Genomic DNA, 15,777 nt, shown 5'->3' with positions numbered 1-15,777 from the left:
ACTCCATATAATAAATTTTTATATCAATTTCAATCTAATGTATAATTAGTATAATTGAATTTCTATTTTAAAATTTAATTAAAAATTAATATAATTGAATTTCTATTGTAAATTAAAAATTATACTAAATTTAAAATTATCTAATAAAATTCAAATTACAAATTACCTAATAAAATTCAAATTACCTAAAAAAATTTGTTACTTTGCAAAACTCAAATATTTCACTATTAAAATAAAAAAATATTATTTAATAAAAAATAAAATATACATATTTCAGTATTAATATAAAAACATAAAAGAATTTATTAATTTACGAAACTTAAACTCTATCACCAATTTTAAAATATTTCGGTATTTATTTATTAATATAAAATAAATTTTTATTAATCAATATGAAGACAAAAATTTTATAAGTTACAAAATATTCACCACGTGCATCGCACGTACCTTTTCCTAGTATATATATATATATATATATCTTAAGAATTTTCTACAAAAGTGTAGAGTGCTTTGTGAATTATTAATTTAATTGAATTTGTCTATCTATGATGAAATTGTAAAACTGGGACAGAAGTTATTGCTACGGTTGTTATGTCTCTGATATGAACATAGTTGCTAATGCGAAGAATAGAGTGGTAGACTCTGGGACTACCAATCACATAGATGAATAACACGTGTGTGATTATATGCTTATGTGTGGACGACATGCTGGGAACTAATATTCAGATAGTCAATGATAGTCAATGAGACTAAAATATTTTTGGCCTCTCACTTTGATATGAAAGATTTGAAAAAGCAGATGCAATAAGCATAAATGCAGGCATATGGCATATGGGTTAATGAGCATAATGTGAAAATAATATATATGTTTTGAATGTTCTTGAAATTATGAATGAAAATGGGTATTTTAATCAGGAGCTATTTGTTTTGAATGTTCTTGAGATCATGAATGAAAATGTTTCTAATTCTGCTTACTTGATTGATTCTTTTGACACGTGGCTTGGTAGACTAGGTCATGTGAATTTTTCTTATATTAAGAAAATGAAAGATATAGATTTTTTTGACACTTTTGGTCCTATAACTAGAATTTCTTCTATTAGAGTTTTGGTTGCTCTAATTGCCATTAATAATCTTATTATCCACCAAATGGATGTTAAAACTGCATTTTTAAATGGTGAGTTAAAAGAAGAAATTTATATGAATCAACCGGAAGCTTATATAGTTTCAGATAATAAACGTAAAGTGTGTAAATTGGTTAAGTCACTATATGGCCTAAAACAAGCTCTCAAACAGTGACATGATAAATTTGATAACTTGTTATTATCAAATGGTTTTTTTGATTAATGAGGCAAATAAATGTATATATTGTAAATCTATGAATAACACGTGTGTGATTATATGTTTATATGTGGATGGCACGTTTATTATGGGAACTAATATTGGGATTGTCAATCAATGAGACTAAAATGTTTTGGCCTCTCACTTTGAGACGAAATATATGGGAGAAGCAGGTATAATTCTATGAATAAAAATAACTAGAACATGTGATGGTATCATGCTCTCTCAAGAGCACTGTGTTGAAAAGATACTAAAAAATTTGGTCACTTTAATTATAAATCTGTTTCCACACCTTATGATGCTAATTCTCAATTAAGAAAAAATAAAGAACATGGTGTATCATAATTCGAGTATGCTCAAATTATTGGTAACTTGATATGTTTAATGAACTATTCTTAACCTGATATTGCATATGCAGTTTATTCTAAAGATCTATATTTTTTCGATTAATTATATTTGTGGATAGTTACGGCATGGAAGCATGTTAGCCTTTGATCTTAGTACAAAATATGGCAGTAGAATTGCAAAATTTCTTTTCTTGTTGACAACATCTAGTAGTTGGGTGTATCTTATGGATGACTAGATCATTCAGATGAAGGGAAGGAAGATATGGGCGTGGAGTTTTGGGTTTGACTATATATATATTTTTAATTTGTATGTCTCTATTGTTCCTTTTAATTTATTCATGCAGAGTAGATTACTCAGAAAAAATTGACTGGTTTTTAATTCTCAAGACGTGCAATTTAGTAAAATGGGACGTGTTCAGTTTTATTAAACCGTTTCGGTTGTAACATCATTATATCTTTGGTACCATAGTATAATATGACCATTATGTTATCCTCTCAAAAATAGAAATGCGCATGGTAGTTTATGTGTATAATAGTTACAACCACTTGGACTTGGGCACGCATGATAACTCATGCGTAAAAGGTCGAACTTAATGTTCGGGCAAAGTTGGGTATTTAGTTATCGTTAGGCTTGGGTTAATGTGTCCAGCAACCCAAACATGATTCTAATTTTCTTATTTAGATTTCAAATCCTGATGACAATTTTCTTTTCAACATCCTTTTGTTTATATATTAATTTATACTACATTGGAATACTAATTTCCCAATAAAATTGTTCATATTTTTTTTAGAAAGTTACATTAAGTTTTAAAAACTCAATTGTTGTGATAAATCAATCCAATTTTATTACATTAGATCTAGAATGCAAAAGCACTAAAACAATTTTGCTAAAACATGTTAGTTGAAAAAAGTCTTTTTACATTTTATTTAATAATTATTATTTTTGGGTACCGTTCCTGTTATGGTGTATGTGTGACTGTTTTACTGTTCAAAAACATTAAGCACTTGGCATTTCATTTTGGACTTTTTTGGACAACAAATAAATTATTATTCAAATGACAATAATGAATGGATTAAATATGTTTTGCTTCCTATTTTATACCACTTAAGAGTACTAATATTTAACACGACATGAATACAGTCGTAATTATTGGCCAAGCAACGCCCGCAATCAAATACAACTTTAATGGTATTTCACTAAAAGTGTAAGGTGATGGCTAATGGGAATTTACCCAAGTGATACAAGCACAAGGGATATTACATGGCACCACGTCAGTGTGAAAAATATAAACAGCTTGTCAAACAGACCACAACTTTAATAGTATTTCACTAATAATGTAAGGTGACAGCTAATGGGAATTTACCCACGTAATACAAGCACATGAGATATTGCATGGCACCACCTCCGTGGTGGTGCCTCCTTGAAAACTGTGATAACCAACCCTTGTTTTATCTCTCTATATATTATTTCACTGAGATGTTTTGATTTTTAGAGGGTTGCAGATAATTATGAAAGAAATTCAGAACTGAAATTTGAGAAAGAGAAAATGAATAGAATTTTATAGAGAGAAGTGAAGCAATAGAAAATAAAGGATAAATATTAAGAATATACTTGTCATTTGTTAATAATTATTTTTTAAAACTGTTTAAGTATATGAGGTGGTCAAAAATACATCAAATTATATATTCATTCGGGATTAATTCTTCGATTCCCTATTATTATTCATTTCAAATTGGATTAGTGATATAAATTGAAGATCCGGTCCTCATGGTGAGGATGATGAGTCACATGCATGCACAGTAATCCTAATGACAGCACTTTTATTTTAAAGTGAAACGCTTCACTCATTTTCAAGATATTTTTAGATAGTTTTAGATCATTTGATATTAATTTAGACTGATTAAATGGAAATTAACCTTGATATTTCCTTATTAAGGGGTTATCTTCTTAAGTTTGAATTGAACTGGTCAGTGTCAATGGTCTATGACCATTTAATAATTTTTCAATTTTTAAATTATTTGTCCAGTTAAGAAAATAAAAAATACAAGTAAAGTTTAAATTGTCAAGAGAAATTATTCCACAACTCGTTACTCAGTCAGATTTTTGAGCAGGGAATTTATTTTTGATAGGTGAGCGACCATGTTACCTAGTCAATAACCTTGAGTTCAAATCTTATCATCCATCGTCCATTAAAAATAATACCAAAGTTGTTGTTGTTTATTATTATTATTATTTTTTTTTTTCCTGAGGGTAAAGCAAGTTTTTAACAGCAGTTCATAATCAACAGCGTAACAACTAAATATTACAGTATATGATACGGGCCACCACAACCATCAGCCATCAATATCAAGCAAGTGTTCACACACTAATATTTAGTAATATTGTTGAATTAAAGCATGATTTAATGATAGAATAGTGTAGAGGATTCGGTCCTGGCAACTCCATCTTTTGCATGCATCATGTCACGGGACTGACACATTTATTCACATATTTCCTATTCGACACCCTCCGAATGCTCCTACAAGATGCTCATTCATGGAAAGCTTATATCAAGCTTATCAAATAAATTTGAAACGCACGCACACTCAAAAGGTCGATAAGAATTGTGTTGCAAAGCCATGTGGACGTGGACATGGACATTTAAGTGTATCATAGCCCATGAAAAAATAATTCCATGTGGTGGGCCATATTTTAGAATCCAAAAACTTAAAGAGGGCAACAGACCCATCAGCCCACTCAAATCTTTCACTCTATATTTGAGTTTGGCCGTGACAATGTGTCACACTCCAACAAGAGGAGGACAATTTTTTTCAATTTTATTTATAAATTAAGATGGGTTGGTATCATTGAAAGAAGAGTCTTTCCATATCTGACTGCCAAGAGGGGAAAAAAAATGCTAAAAAGAAACGGAGACTAAAATTTGAAGATGGCAGCACCACTTGAAGGCTTGGAAGCAAAAACATAGAGGCCAAGATCATTCTTATTGATCACTCCTTTGTCCATTCTTGAATGATAAAATTGACCCTGACACAAACACGAAACATGATGGTAACAATATGTGAATAGCAATTTTTTACCAATGATGAAAATCTTATCTGTGAATAGCAAGTTTTTGTCAAGGATGAAAATCGAAAACTAACCTTCAAATTCAGAATGAACTGTGGGACAATACTCTCTTTCACTAAAGCGACTGCACAACCACCCCATCCAGCTCCTGTAAGTCTTGCCCCGACAGCACCGTTATCTCGACAAATCTTTACAAGTTCTTCCAATTCCGGACAGCTAATTAGAGTAATAGCAGAAAGATATCAGTATATGTGAGGAGTAAATGCATAGCTTATGCACTCTGCAGATCTTGTATCACAAAACAAAAACTAACAGTCTTTTATGTGATTTTGAAGTGATGGTGAAGAGATGCTTAATAGGGATATAATGATATACACAGACCAACATACACAGGAGGATATCTTGCAGAACGGTCAACTTGTCCAGTAACAAAAAAAAATTATGCACAAATCTCTAAGAAATAGCATGTGATGCATGTTCTCAAGAATAGCCGAGCTGCTAAACGCGCAAAAGAATCACATTCTCTCACCACATGTTGAAGATGTTGTGTACACATTCCTAGTGTCATTATTATCTTTACCATAGTCACACTTTCTTGTCATCACGTCAAAATCACATAAAAGACTGTTAGTTTATGTGAGCTCAGTTTTGGGACTGAACACATACCTGCACTCATATAGAACACTGCAGCTATAGTGGCTCTCATTCATAAGGTCACCAAGCTTCTTCAGCATGTCCCCCTCACTGCAAAAACAACTCAAAAGCAGGAGTATCCAGAATAAATTAATTAATTAATAATTGAAATAATTCCAAATTTCTCATTTGCTTTTTCTAAAACCTTTATATGAATAAAGAATTGGGTTTTGGTTATCAAAATCAAAAAGTTACATATTAGGCCGCCAGACCAAACTCTAGAATGTTCATTTAATTCTTAAGCTTTTTCAAGCAAACCAGATAGACCAATTTGGACACTGAACATGAAGCAAAATAACTGTGGAACTGAATGGCAGAGACAAAAAATATTGCATTTTTTGGAATTAGGATGTGCCAACACACAGTCGCTGTTTGATTCAGCAGTACAATGCTTAAGCATCAGTACTGCTGGCTCAAGTTCAAGCCTCATAGCAGCCACTTTCTAAAATAGCAAATACCCAGAATACTACCATGGCAAAACATGAAGAAGAATGCAAAAATTGAAGCCTAAAAAATTCAAAAAACAGTAGTAACAATAATACAAAGTTACAACGATGATCAACTTTGTTGAGAACCTTTTTTCTATTTAATATTTTTAAACAGTCATTCAAGTTCCGCAGGAAATATATCAATTTAATCCGGAAGAAAGAGAGTTGAATCACCAATTTTAAGATACACCGTGAACTTCCCAAGCATTAAGCTTTAAATTCATCAGATTATTGCTTAGAAGGGATTGTCTCACAAGGAAAAATTCACTGAAAATGCATAAACACTGATAACAGAAATGAAACGTTGGAAGTCTATGATACCAAACAAAACTCACCTTAAATTTGATGATACAGTATCCTTGAAAGTATGCACGCGCTTGGCTTCAGAATACACATGGGAAGCTCTCTGGATAAGAAATATTAGACCAAAATTCAGAGTAAGCTTTGAAAAAGAGAAAAGTGTCATCAGTGGTATCTAAAAGCAAACTAAATGATTGGAGAAACAAGTAACAACAAAGTTGATAATATATTTCTAACAGGAGATATCCCACTGATTAACAAATATTTTTTGTTTTCTTATGTGAATACTTGGGGGGGGGGAAATCAATGTTTAACCTAACAAGACATATCCACACTGATAAACAATAATTTTATGCTCTCTACAACAAAGCATCTAGATCCATTACATTCCCAGCCTGGCATAGACACAGAATCTAAAAACCTTCCATCCAGCTACTCTGGACTAACTCTTAACTGTCTGAAAAGGCTAATTAATGGCTAAGCAAGACAAAATTCATATTTGGAAAATTCCAGCTATTCTTTCATGTGTTACTTAAATACAAACTGTTAAAGCCAATGAATGGCTATTTATTGTTGTTCACATCCTTTCTTATGTGATAATTGGGGGAAAATCCAATGGTTTAACCTAAAATTACCACAAAATTACAGGAAATTTTTCAGATAACAGACGAACAAAAAACACATGAAAATACAGCATCAGGAGATTCCGGAACTGTAGTAGTAGAGTAAAAGTTTGATCCCAAAAATACAACCAGAAAACAATGTGAAATACTAGCTCCCAAAAACAAACAAATCAAATCCAGAGGCAAACATTTTAACATACAACCACCATTTTTAAACAAACTTAAGGTTTTAGCTTAGTTAACAAAACCAGACAATGAGCAAAACACAAGTAATGTCTAAAACTTTAAATTGTGATATCATCATGAATATGGCTAAAAGCAGTTCTTGCCAAGCTATAAAACCTACCTGGAATAACTTATAGTTCTTGGCAACTTTCAGCACATCCAGAGAAGTTGGAGAATTGGCAAAGATTGATTGTAGGTTGTCCTCCGTGATTTTCTCAATGTCTTCAGCTGTATATGGTTCTTCCTTCAAAAGTTCCTGGAGCAGTGAAAGAAACCATCAGAACCTGATGCGGATGAGTGGATAGGAAATATCATGTTTATCTGACAACGATCATGAATCTCAGTAATTAGGTAAAACCCAAAAAACGCCTGTGGAATGGGGTGTTATATAAGGAGAGGTGTAATACAGATAGAAATCCAAAAGGAAAAGGAAAAGGAAAAGAGAAAGATGTACTTGATGTAGACAATAAAAATTCAAGATACCTTGACAGCAAGGACAGGATCAGAAGAACCATGATTACCGGCAAATGATACACACAACCCTTCTACATCAGAAAGAGTTTTCACTTTGGATACTGCCTCTTGAGGTTTCATTCCAAGCTTTATACCGAGTACAATCTGCAAACCACTAGTTCAATTATGCGTACAAAATAAATTTTACGGTAGAAAATTAAAAGCAATTGTGAGTTCTTCGTACAGAGAACATGATCAAACACATAATAATAGGTATCACTATCTTACCCAAAAACAAGTATCATTATTCGAATGCAAAAACAGTACTATCATCATCTTAGAAAAGGATTTATGGAATCGAAGATGCTTAAGAATTTGACCTTGATAGATGGCCACAATTAGGTTCTTGTGAAATGGCTATAGAAGGTATAGGGTCAATAAGTGACCTTAATCTACAAACTAATAATTTATATCATAACTTTTACCAGGTAAGTAAAAAATGTAGCTTTTAGACTTTTAAGTTGAAATGCCAAAGGTCACCTCAAGCACTTGAGCTCCGTTAATTTTCTTGAAATGTGAGTATGCATTTTTTTAAAGTCTCAAGATGAAACCAGAAGACTCAACACGGAAATTTGAGGACCATATAGGAATAATATACTGCAAATATGTTTAGATCACAAAGTAAACACAAAGCTTCTACATAATTAAAGTAACTTGTTGAAAATAGAATTAAAATAAACTTACAGCAGCTAACCGGCATTCAACAACCCGATTATTGTAATTTGTGGCTGCAGTGACTGCTTTCTGGGATTCAGCCAACGAATGGGCTATCACAAAAGATCCACCACCAGGAAGCTGAACATCAGTAGCACGAATAGGGTTGAAATCAATCAGCTCGGCAAACCCATTTTGGGCCATGACAGAGATTGCCTGTCACGAGAAACAAGAAATGTACAGATAGGTCATGGCCACTAATCTGACCAAAAAGAAAATAAGTGTTAATTCATATGACGAGCATGACAACACACAATTTTCCGGGAGGGTTACAATAAGAAAATACAATTCCATTATAAGTTGGAATATAGAAATTATTCGTCGTTTTGATAAGAGCTGGCAGTAGGTTTTAACAATGTCCTCTTGGAATAGTCCAGGCTGATGAGACAGAAAGATGTAATGAGATCATATTAGCAAGATAAGTATAACCTGATCCATTCCACCAGATTGTGTCCCAATGTGTCGTTCACATTCACACGTAAGTTGGGCAATTTCTTTCTGTAAAATAAAGAATAAAACTAGAATCAGAATACGAAAAATAAATTATAACATTTCTACCAGTGTGTTGGTAGGATATTATCTTTCCCTGCTAATTTAAAGGTAATATTGATTTAAAGCACAAATGTAACATAGCATAAATAATATTATAAGCAAAGAAGTCAATTCTCATGTCAATGTCAGATACTTAACAAGCCTTAAGCACATTAGTGACGAAATTGTCAGAAAAGTAATTGACTCAACATGGTATGAGCTGGAACCAACATAAAGAAAGTGGAAGTACTAGATATTGCCAAAAAAAATTTGACGAAACACCTCACATGGATTTTTTTCAGCTATTTCAAATTAGTCCCTCGAATCTCTCCCTAGACACACTGACTAGAAGACCAAAATATCACACACAAGTAAATAGGAAATATAAATGTAACAAAATCACCATTATTTCATGTAAACAAATAGTTCTTGATCTTTTTTTATCTAAAATAACAAAAGTATACCAAAGAAAAACAAATTCCTTGTACTGATGTTTCAGCAAATGCATGCTACATGATGTTCTTATAAAATGTGCTTGGTCCGATTTGCATCTGAAGTCAAATATTCTCATTAAGATGCCACAACAACCAAATAAAGCACTTTAAAAACGGTAGGGATACCTTTGGGAAGTTCACATCAAAAGCAGCCATTATAGCAATTGTAGAAGAGCAAACAAATGCTGCGGAGCTCGACAGTCCAGACCCTAAATGGAAAAGAGGTTTCTCAGATCATTAACTTTGTTTTACATAACTTATGCAGTTCTGAGATTACTGATGGTTAAACAAACAGTCGTGACAATGAAATACTACTTGAGAAGGGAGAAAGTAGACCTGTAGGAACTGTTCCATCAACAATGACGTCAAGTCCAACTGGTAGACCTACGTCGAGCCCTTTTGATTTAGCATACTCATGGTAACCTTTATACCTGCAGGATATGAACCAAAAGTTTATGCAATAGCAGAAATTATGCGCCTTTATATAAACATTTCAAATAAAATCCTTTTGTGAGGTGGTTGTAAAGGGATGGGACAACAAATGTAATTCAACAAACATGCATGCACCGATGCACATATACATTGTGAACTTCAGAAACTATGAATAAAGGTTTAACTTCAACTTGTACCAGTAGTAAATAATTTAACACCAATCAGCTGTCTAATAGGAAATTGGTTAAACCCATATTTGAATCACTTTCCTTAGATGTTAACTCAACCTTCTTTCCCCTAATATTGTACAACAATTTTTTAGAGCTGAGATAAAGTGTGAAACAAATCAATGGGAAAATGAATCATTCTGAGGTATTTCAGAATGAGACAGGCAATGTTAACATTTTCTTAATGCATTTTTGGTTTGTTGCAAAATAATGTTGTTTCAAGATTATTAATTTAGCAAAACAACATTGTTCGAATGATGCAATCAAGAAACTACTAGAAGCAGATGTCTCACATTACAACTCAATTTAAAAAGGAGGAACCTAAGTTGCTAAAAAAGAAGCCTCACTTCTTTACATTCTGCACAATTGTCTAAAGTCTACGTAAGCGTGTTGGATAAATGCATGTGCGACAAGTTAGGTGCACTTAAAATTAATTTCATATTATGTGACCCCCACAACTGTTCCACCCACCTCATGCTATCCCTTGTTCTGTCCTAGTTTGGGTCCATGATAACTTAAGATGAGGGACTCTCTTTAGGGGCAAGTTTGTCTATAGAGTGTCCAATTATATCCTATCCCGATACCATTCCTAAACATGGCTAGTTAGGGTTAACATAGCCATGCTCAATATCACTCAACCTTGAGTTGTTCGTTATAAGCAAAGGACTACATAAAAAAAAATAAACAATCAAAATGTCACTACTCATTACCATCAAAGCTGAGGCAATACTACAAAGAAAAATAGCCAAGAGTATGACATGATGTCTCACCCACAAATGAAATAATGACCCCATCTGTGATTTTTTAAGTCAACATCCTGCATGATAAAATAAGGTCAATCACTTTGACAGAATACGAAATAAATTATTAAAAAAAATAAGACTACTACTGAAAGGAAATTATAAACAACACATTAGCAGTAAATCAAATAAATCCCAGATGTATAAAAATCACATCAATTATGCTAATCCAAGTTTGTAGCATTAGCATAACATGCAATCTTTAATTTCCTTGATAGGTTTAGCCTATTTGATCTCCATTTTTGTTTATCTAATCTATCAGTGTCAATTAAAATTTCCTTTGGAAAGTTCATGCACAAGTTGCTTCCATTTCTTCTAAAAGAATATCTCAGGACAATCTCATTGATGCCTCACAAAAATCCATTAAAAACACAATTGTAAACTTTCACTAGCTAAATTCTTCATAACATATAATATAACAAAATCATTGTATCATACCTACCACACCAGTTTCTTACCTCCAATACTATATAATTATCTTACTTATCAAAAATAAATAAATTACTATATGGACCAATCAAACAAATGGAAGTGAACCCAACAATTACAGGACATGCTCAGCCAAAAGACAAATCCAAAATTGCATCAATTAGGCCAATCCAACAAACTTGAAGATCAGATAGAAGTATGCAGAACAACACTAAGCATTAACACATACTCACATATAGTGATTAAGGAAAAAAAATAAAAAATAAAAAAAATAAAAAAAAAAGGACCAAAAGAGAAAAAGAAAAAGAAAAAAGAGTTATCACCTGGTGGGGATCAGCAGGATAAGTACACATGGGGTACTTATCGCTAACATTTGCAATCCGGAGAAGCTTTTCGGACTCTCCAGCATCGTGTTTCCGGATCGCCACGATCGTGTCTTGCCTAATCGCCATCGGCAACACCGAGTACCCCTCATAGTCGATGTGATCTCCGATCAAATTCACTCGCCCTGCATCACACATATAGATTCATCAACAACCGTTCAAATCATCATCATCATATATATAGATATAGATATTAGAAGTTTATGTATGTGTGTGTGAATATTGAATGAGAATTGGAAGAAAGATAACCAGGAGATCGAGCGTAAACGTCAGGAGGATGGCCGAAGAGTTGGATGAACTTAGATTTCAAATTGTCGAATCGAAGTTGAGCTTCTTCGGGTCCCTCTCCGTACACTGGTTCCAGAGTGTTATAGATGGGAAGCGGAAGCTCCTCGTGTCTCGCCATTTGACTCGTTTGGACTGAAATCAATGATTTCTCTTGAAACACAATTATATCTCAATCAATTAAAGCTGCGCTCAAACGGTGCTTGGCTTTTCGCTTTTGGCCTTTTACGGGGAAGGAATGGTTGTTTAGATTGTGATTCCGGATAAAATATAATTAGATAATTAGATATATATTCTTTCCCAATCGGAATATATAGAAATCACTATTAATAAGAGTCCTAATTCTAGGGGCCACTTCCCTTGGCCACTTCTAGACTCAAGATATTATTTTTGTCGGTTCAAATGTTAATATTCTAATTCTTTTTGTGTGATCGACAAAGGTGGACGAGTAAAATGAATAATGACCACAAGTGGAGCGACAGTTATATTCACGAAAATGCTTTGCTCACACGTATTTCTATGCCATAAGAAGTTCTTATATGGAGTATTATGCTAGAAATTTTACAATTTTTCTGATAAATTGTATGTTTCTTTGATTCCATGCCATTACAATACTAGTTACTTCAGGGGAAAAACCAAAACATTTTTGTAATCACGGGGACGGAGCTAAAAAATTTGTTCAAGAAGGACACATTTTGTAATATTGTACACATAGTTTAATGTCCATATATATAACTTAATGTTTATAAGTATATATAGAGAGAGAGAGAGTGATATTTTTGAGATTAAACTAATTATAAATATAGAATATAAGGATTAAGTAAACTATTTAAGAGGAAAAAATATATATATGTGGAATATTATAAGGGAATGAGAAAATTAAGGGGAGCACTTTTTATATTTTTATGAAAAATATATATATATTATAATAAAAGTATATATAAAATATAAGAGGGGAGAAAATTCGGGAAGGAGACGTGCCCCCTCTGGGGCTTAACTCCCTCCGCCCCTGAGCACACTCATAATTTACAATCGGGACATTGTTGAATTAAATTTCTCAATTTTTTTTTTTTGGTAGAGGCAAAGATCATACCAATGGGTTAAAAATGTTTTGGCAAGTTATAAAATCATTATTATGGTCGATTGGTCAGAAAGAAATTTGGAGGGAAGAGGAATAGAATTGTGCTTAAGCAAAATTTAAGAAAATTATCCTTCAGTTCTATTATTGCATTCACCTTACTTAAAAGATAATCACATTTCACAATATATTATGCAAAGATAATCACATTTCAAAACTGAAATAATTATATTTATTCGGTTGACTCATCCATTCCAATTTCAACTTTTTTTTTTTTTTTTGGCAAAAATGTAAAAAACTTCCCAAAATCATGAATTAGTTGCAAGATACTCCTGAATTATTTTTTATACCAAGTCAGCCCCTAAACTATAGAAATATTGCATCTTCCCCCTTCAGGTCATTTTTGGGCAATCAAAGGAGCAAAATTACTTATATACTATTAAAATATATATTATATTTGTTTTCCTTTTTTTTTCTTTCCTTATATATATGAATAATATATTATATTATATTTAGTTTCCTTTCTTTGCTCCTTAATTTACTTCTTGATTTATTCCTTTTATTTTCCTTATTTCCTAGTTGATTTATTAATTTTGTCAACTTTATTTGCTCTTTATACATGGATGAATGTCTTGGTGCCGAACCGTGTATATAATACGTTCATCTTCCTATTTTACATATCATATTTCTGAATCATAAAGTTAACATGGTATCACACTACCCAAATGTCTCCCAATGTAGCTCCGTCCCATTTCTCAACTTTGTTCTGGTCCATTTCTCCGTTTATTTATTTATTTATTTTTTTTCATGAGTGAAATGAACCCTTAAAATCCCTCAACAACCCGACTAATTCCTGAAGACTCGGAAGAACACCCAGCAAGACTCGAACCCTAGACTCCACCACTGTTTTCAATATTTTATCCCCAAACTCAAGGTAGTTTCGAGAAACCCATCTTGAATTTGCGGGAGAATATTGAAATATATATAATATACATACATACATATTATATTCGTTTTCTTTTTCCTTCTTTCTTTATATATATATGTAAAATATTATATATATATATATATATATATATATATATATATATGTATGTATGTATGTATCTTGATTTCCTTATTGATTTATTCATTTTATTTCCCTTCTTTCCTCCTTGATTTATTTCTTTTGTTAACTTTATTTCTTATATATTGTGTATCAATATAATGCAAACACATCAAGTACTATAATCAATAAGAAAAATGTAAGTTTTTTATCCATGAATATAGGCCTTAATACCGAATCATGTATATACTGTGTTCATCTTCTTATTTTACATCCTATATTTTCGTATCCTAAAGTTAACATATATTTCCACTTATTACTTTAGTATAAAAGTTACTTATATATATATAATATCATAAGTGTAAAATATTGATAATATCTTCCAACTAGTTAACTTGGCATGTTATCTGAAAAACTACAAACTACTAATAAGTCATAGATCATCAACATCAAAATGCATACATGTATATCTTGCCTATATATAAATACAAAAGTATACGAATATATATACATATTGTATAAACACTTTTATTTTTTCTTGCATATATATAATATAGATATACAAATATATGAATATATATACATTGTACAAACACTTCTATAAAATAAAGATATTGACGTTGGAATTTTTTTAAGAAGTGAAGATTTGTGTAATTTGATTTTTATATAGTGTGTTTTTGAAAATCAAATTTGATAGCAAAAATATCGATAAATATTCCAAGGTATGTTTATTAATTGTTGCTAATCTTTTTGGTCCATCACAGAGTGAAATTGGGTTCAATCATGACGGCTGATGCTAGAGAGATTCAAGAACAACCACAATAGCACAATCCCTTCTCTCCGCCAAAATGTTTATTTCTGTAATACAACTAAATGAGACCTTTGTGGAGACTTTATTTTATTCTTTTGGTTTGTATTTTATGTCACTTGTGGTATGTCCGCCAAAATGTTTATTTCTGTAATACAACTAAATGAGACCTTTGTGGAGACTTTATTTTATTCTTTTGGTTTGTATTTTATGTCACTTGTGGTATGTTTGGTACAGTGGAAAAGAAAAGAAAAGAATAGAAAAGAAAGGAAAGGAGATGATAATGTCAATTACTTATTCTGTTTAGTTGATTAATAAAGGGGGAAAAAATAATAATAATAATTATTATATTTGGGAAAAAAGGGGGAAAAAATTAATGTAATGAATTTACAATCATGCCATTTTTTATAGAATTTTTCTCTTATAAATATAAGGGTTAAATTTAGTATTAACAAAATTTTAATAAAAATATTAACTTCCCTTCCCTTTCATTTCATTTCTTTCCTTTTTGAGGATAACAAAAGTTATGTTTATGCTTTAGTCTTTCCTTCCAAATCCCTCCATTCCCTCTCCTTTTCATTCAACATTTTATACCAAACACAACTTTTTGTTTTCTTCCATTTTCTTTCTTTTCTCTTCCCCCCATTTTCATTGTACCAAACTGAACCTTGGTGTTTCCATGTTTCCATTTTATTTGGGTTTAAATTTTGGTTGGCGCATCAATAAGAAAAGAAATCATCATAGTTAATAAAACGTAAGTGTTTTTTCTAATTCTGATTAAAATGTCATTTGTGCTTTAATTAAATTAAAAATAAGCAATGCTAAATTCGGTAAAATCCAATAGTAAAAAATGGGATCGTTAATGGTTCACAAGCACACTAATTATTATTTATTTATTTATTGGCTTTTGCCAAAAATCATTACAGCAGATTCTGGGCACCCTGAGCTAGGACAAAT

At 31.8% G+C, this 15,777-nt stretch overlaps 1 protein-coding gene across 1 annotated transcript; it reads right to left on the bottom strand.

Annotated features, from left to right (window-relative positions):
• Positions 1-4,218: 4,218 nt before the first annotated feature.
• LOC132275372 (galactokinase) lies at positions 4,219-12,159 on the bottom strand. The gene is made up of 13 exons (XM_059776839.1): positions 11,854-12,159; positions 11,545-11,729; positions 10,763-10,809; positions 9,670-9,764; positions 9,460-9,542; positions 8,738-8,806; positions 8,279-8,464; positions 7,565-7,699; positions 7,203-7,337; positions 6,269-6,339; positions 5,419-5,496; positions 4,827-4,968; positions 4,219-4,710 (listed from the first exon to the last, which is right to left on the bottom strand). Exons 1-13 carry the CDS (start codon positions 12,008-12,010, stop codon positions 4,600-4,602), a joined length of 1,494 nt encoding a protein of 497 aa, XP_059632822.1. The 5' UTR covers positions 12,011-12,159; the 3' UTR covers positions 4,219-4,599.
• Positions 12,160-15,777: the final 3,618 nt, after the last annotated feature.

The sequence above is a fragment of the Cornus florida genome, unplaced genomic scaffold, assembly GCF_030987335.1.
Source record: "Cornus florida cultivar Cherokee Brave unplaced genomic scaffold, ASM3098733v1 CherokeeBrave_3.0.0_Hap2_Chr09, whole genome shotgun sequence".
In the NCBI taxonomy this organism is placed as follows: Eukaryota; Viridiplantae; Streptophyta; class Magnoliopsida; order Cornales; family Cornaceae; genus Cornus; species Cornus florida.
This window is presented reverse-complemented; position numbering and strand designations above follow the sequence as displayed.

Coding starts and splice junctions, on each gene's coding strand:
- LOC132275372 (XM_059776839.1), bottom strand. CDS start 12,010: ATGGCGAGACACGAGGAGCTTCCGCTTCCCATCTATAACACTCTGGAA. Junction 7,700..8,278: donor TTGAATGCCGGTTAGCTGCT/GTAAGTTTATTT, acceptor AGTGGTTTGCAG/ATTGTACTCGGTATAAAGCT. Junction 4,969..5,418: donor AGTGTTCTATATGAGTGCAG/GTATGTGTTCAG, acceptor TACTCTAATTAG/CTGTCCGGAATTGGAAGAAC.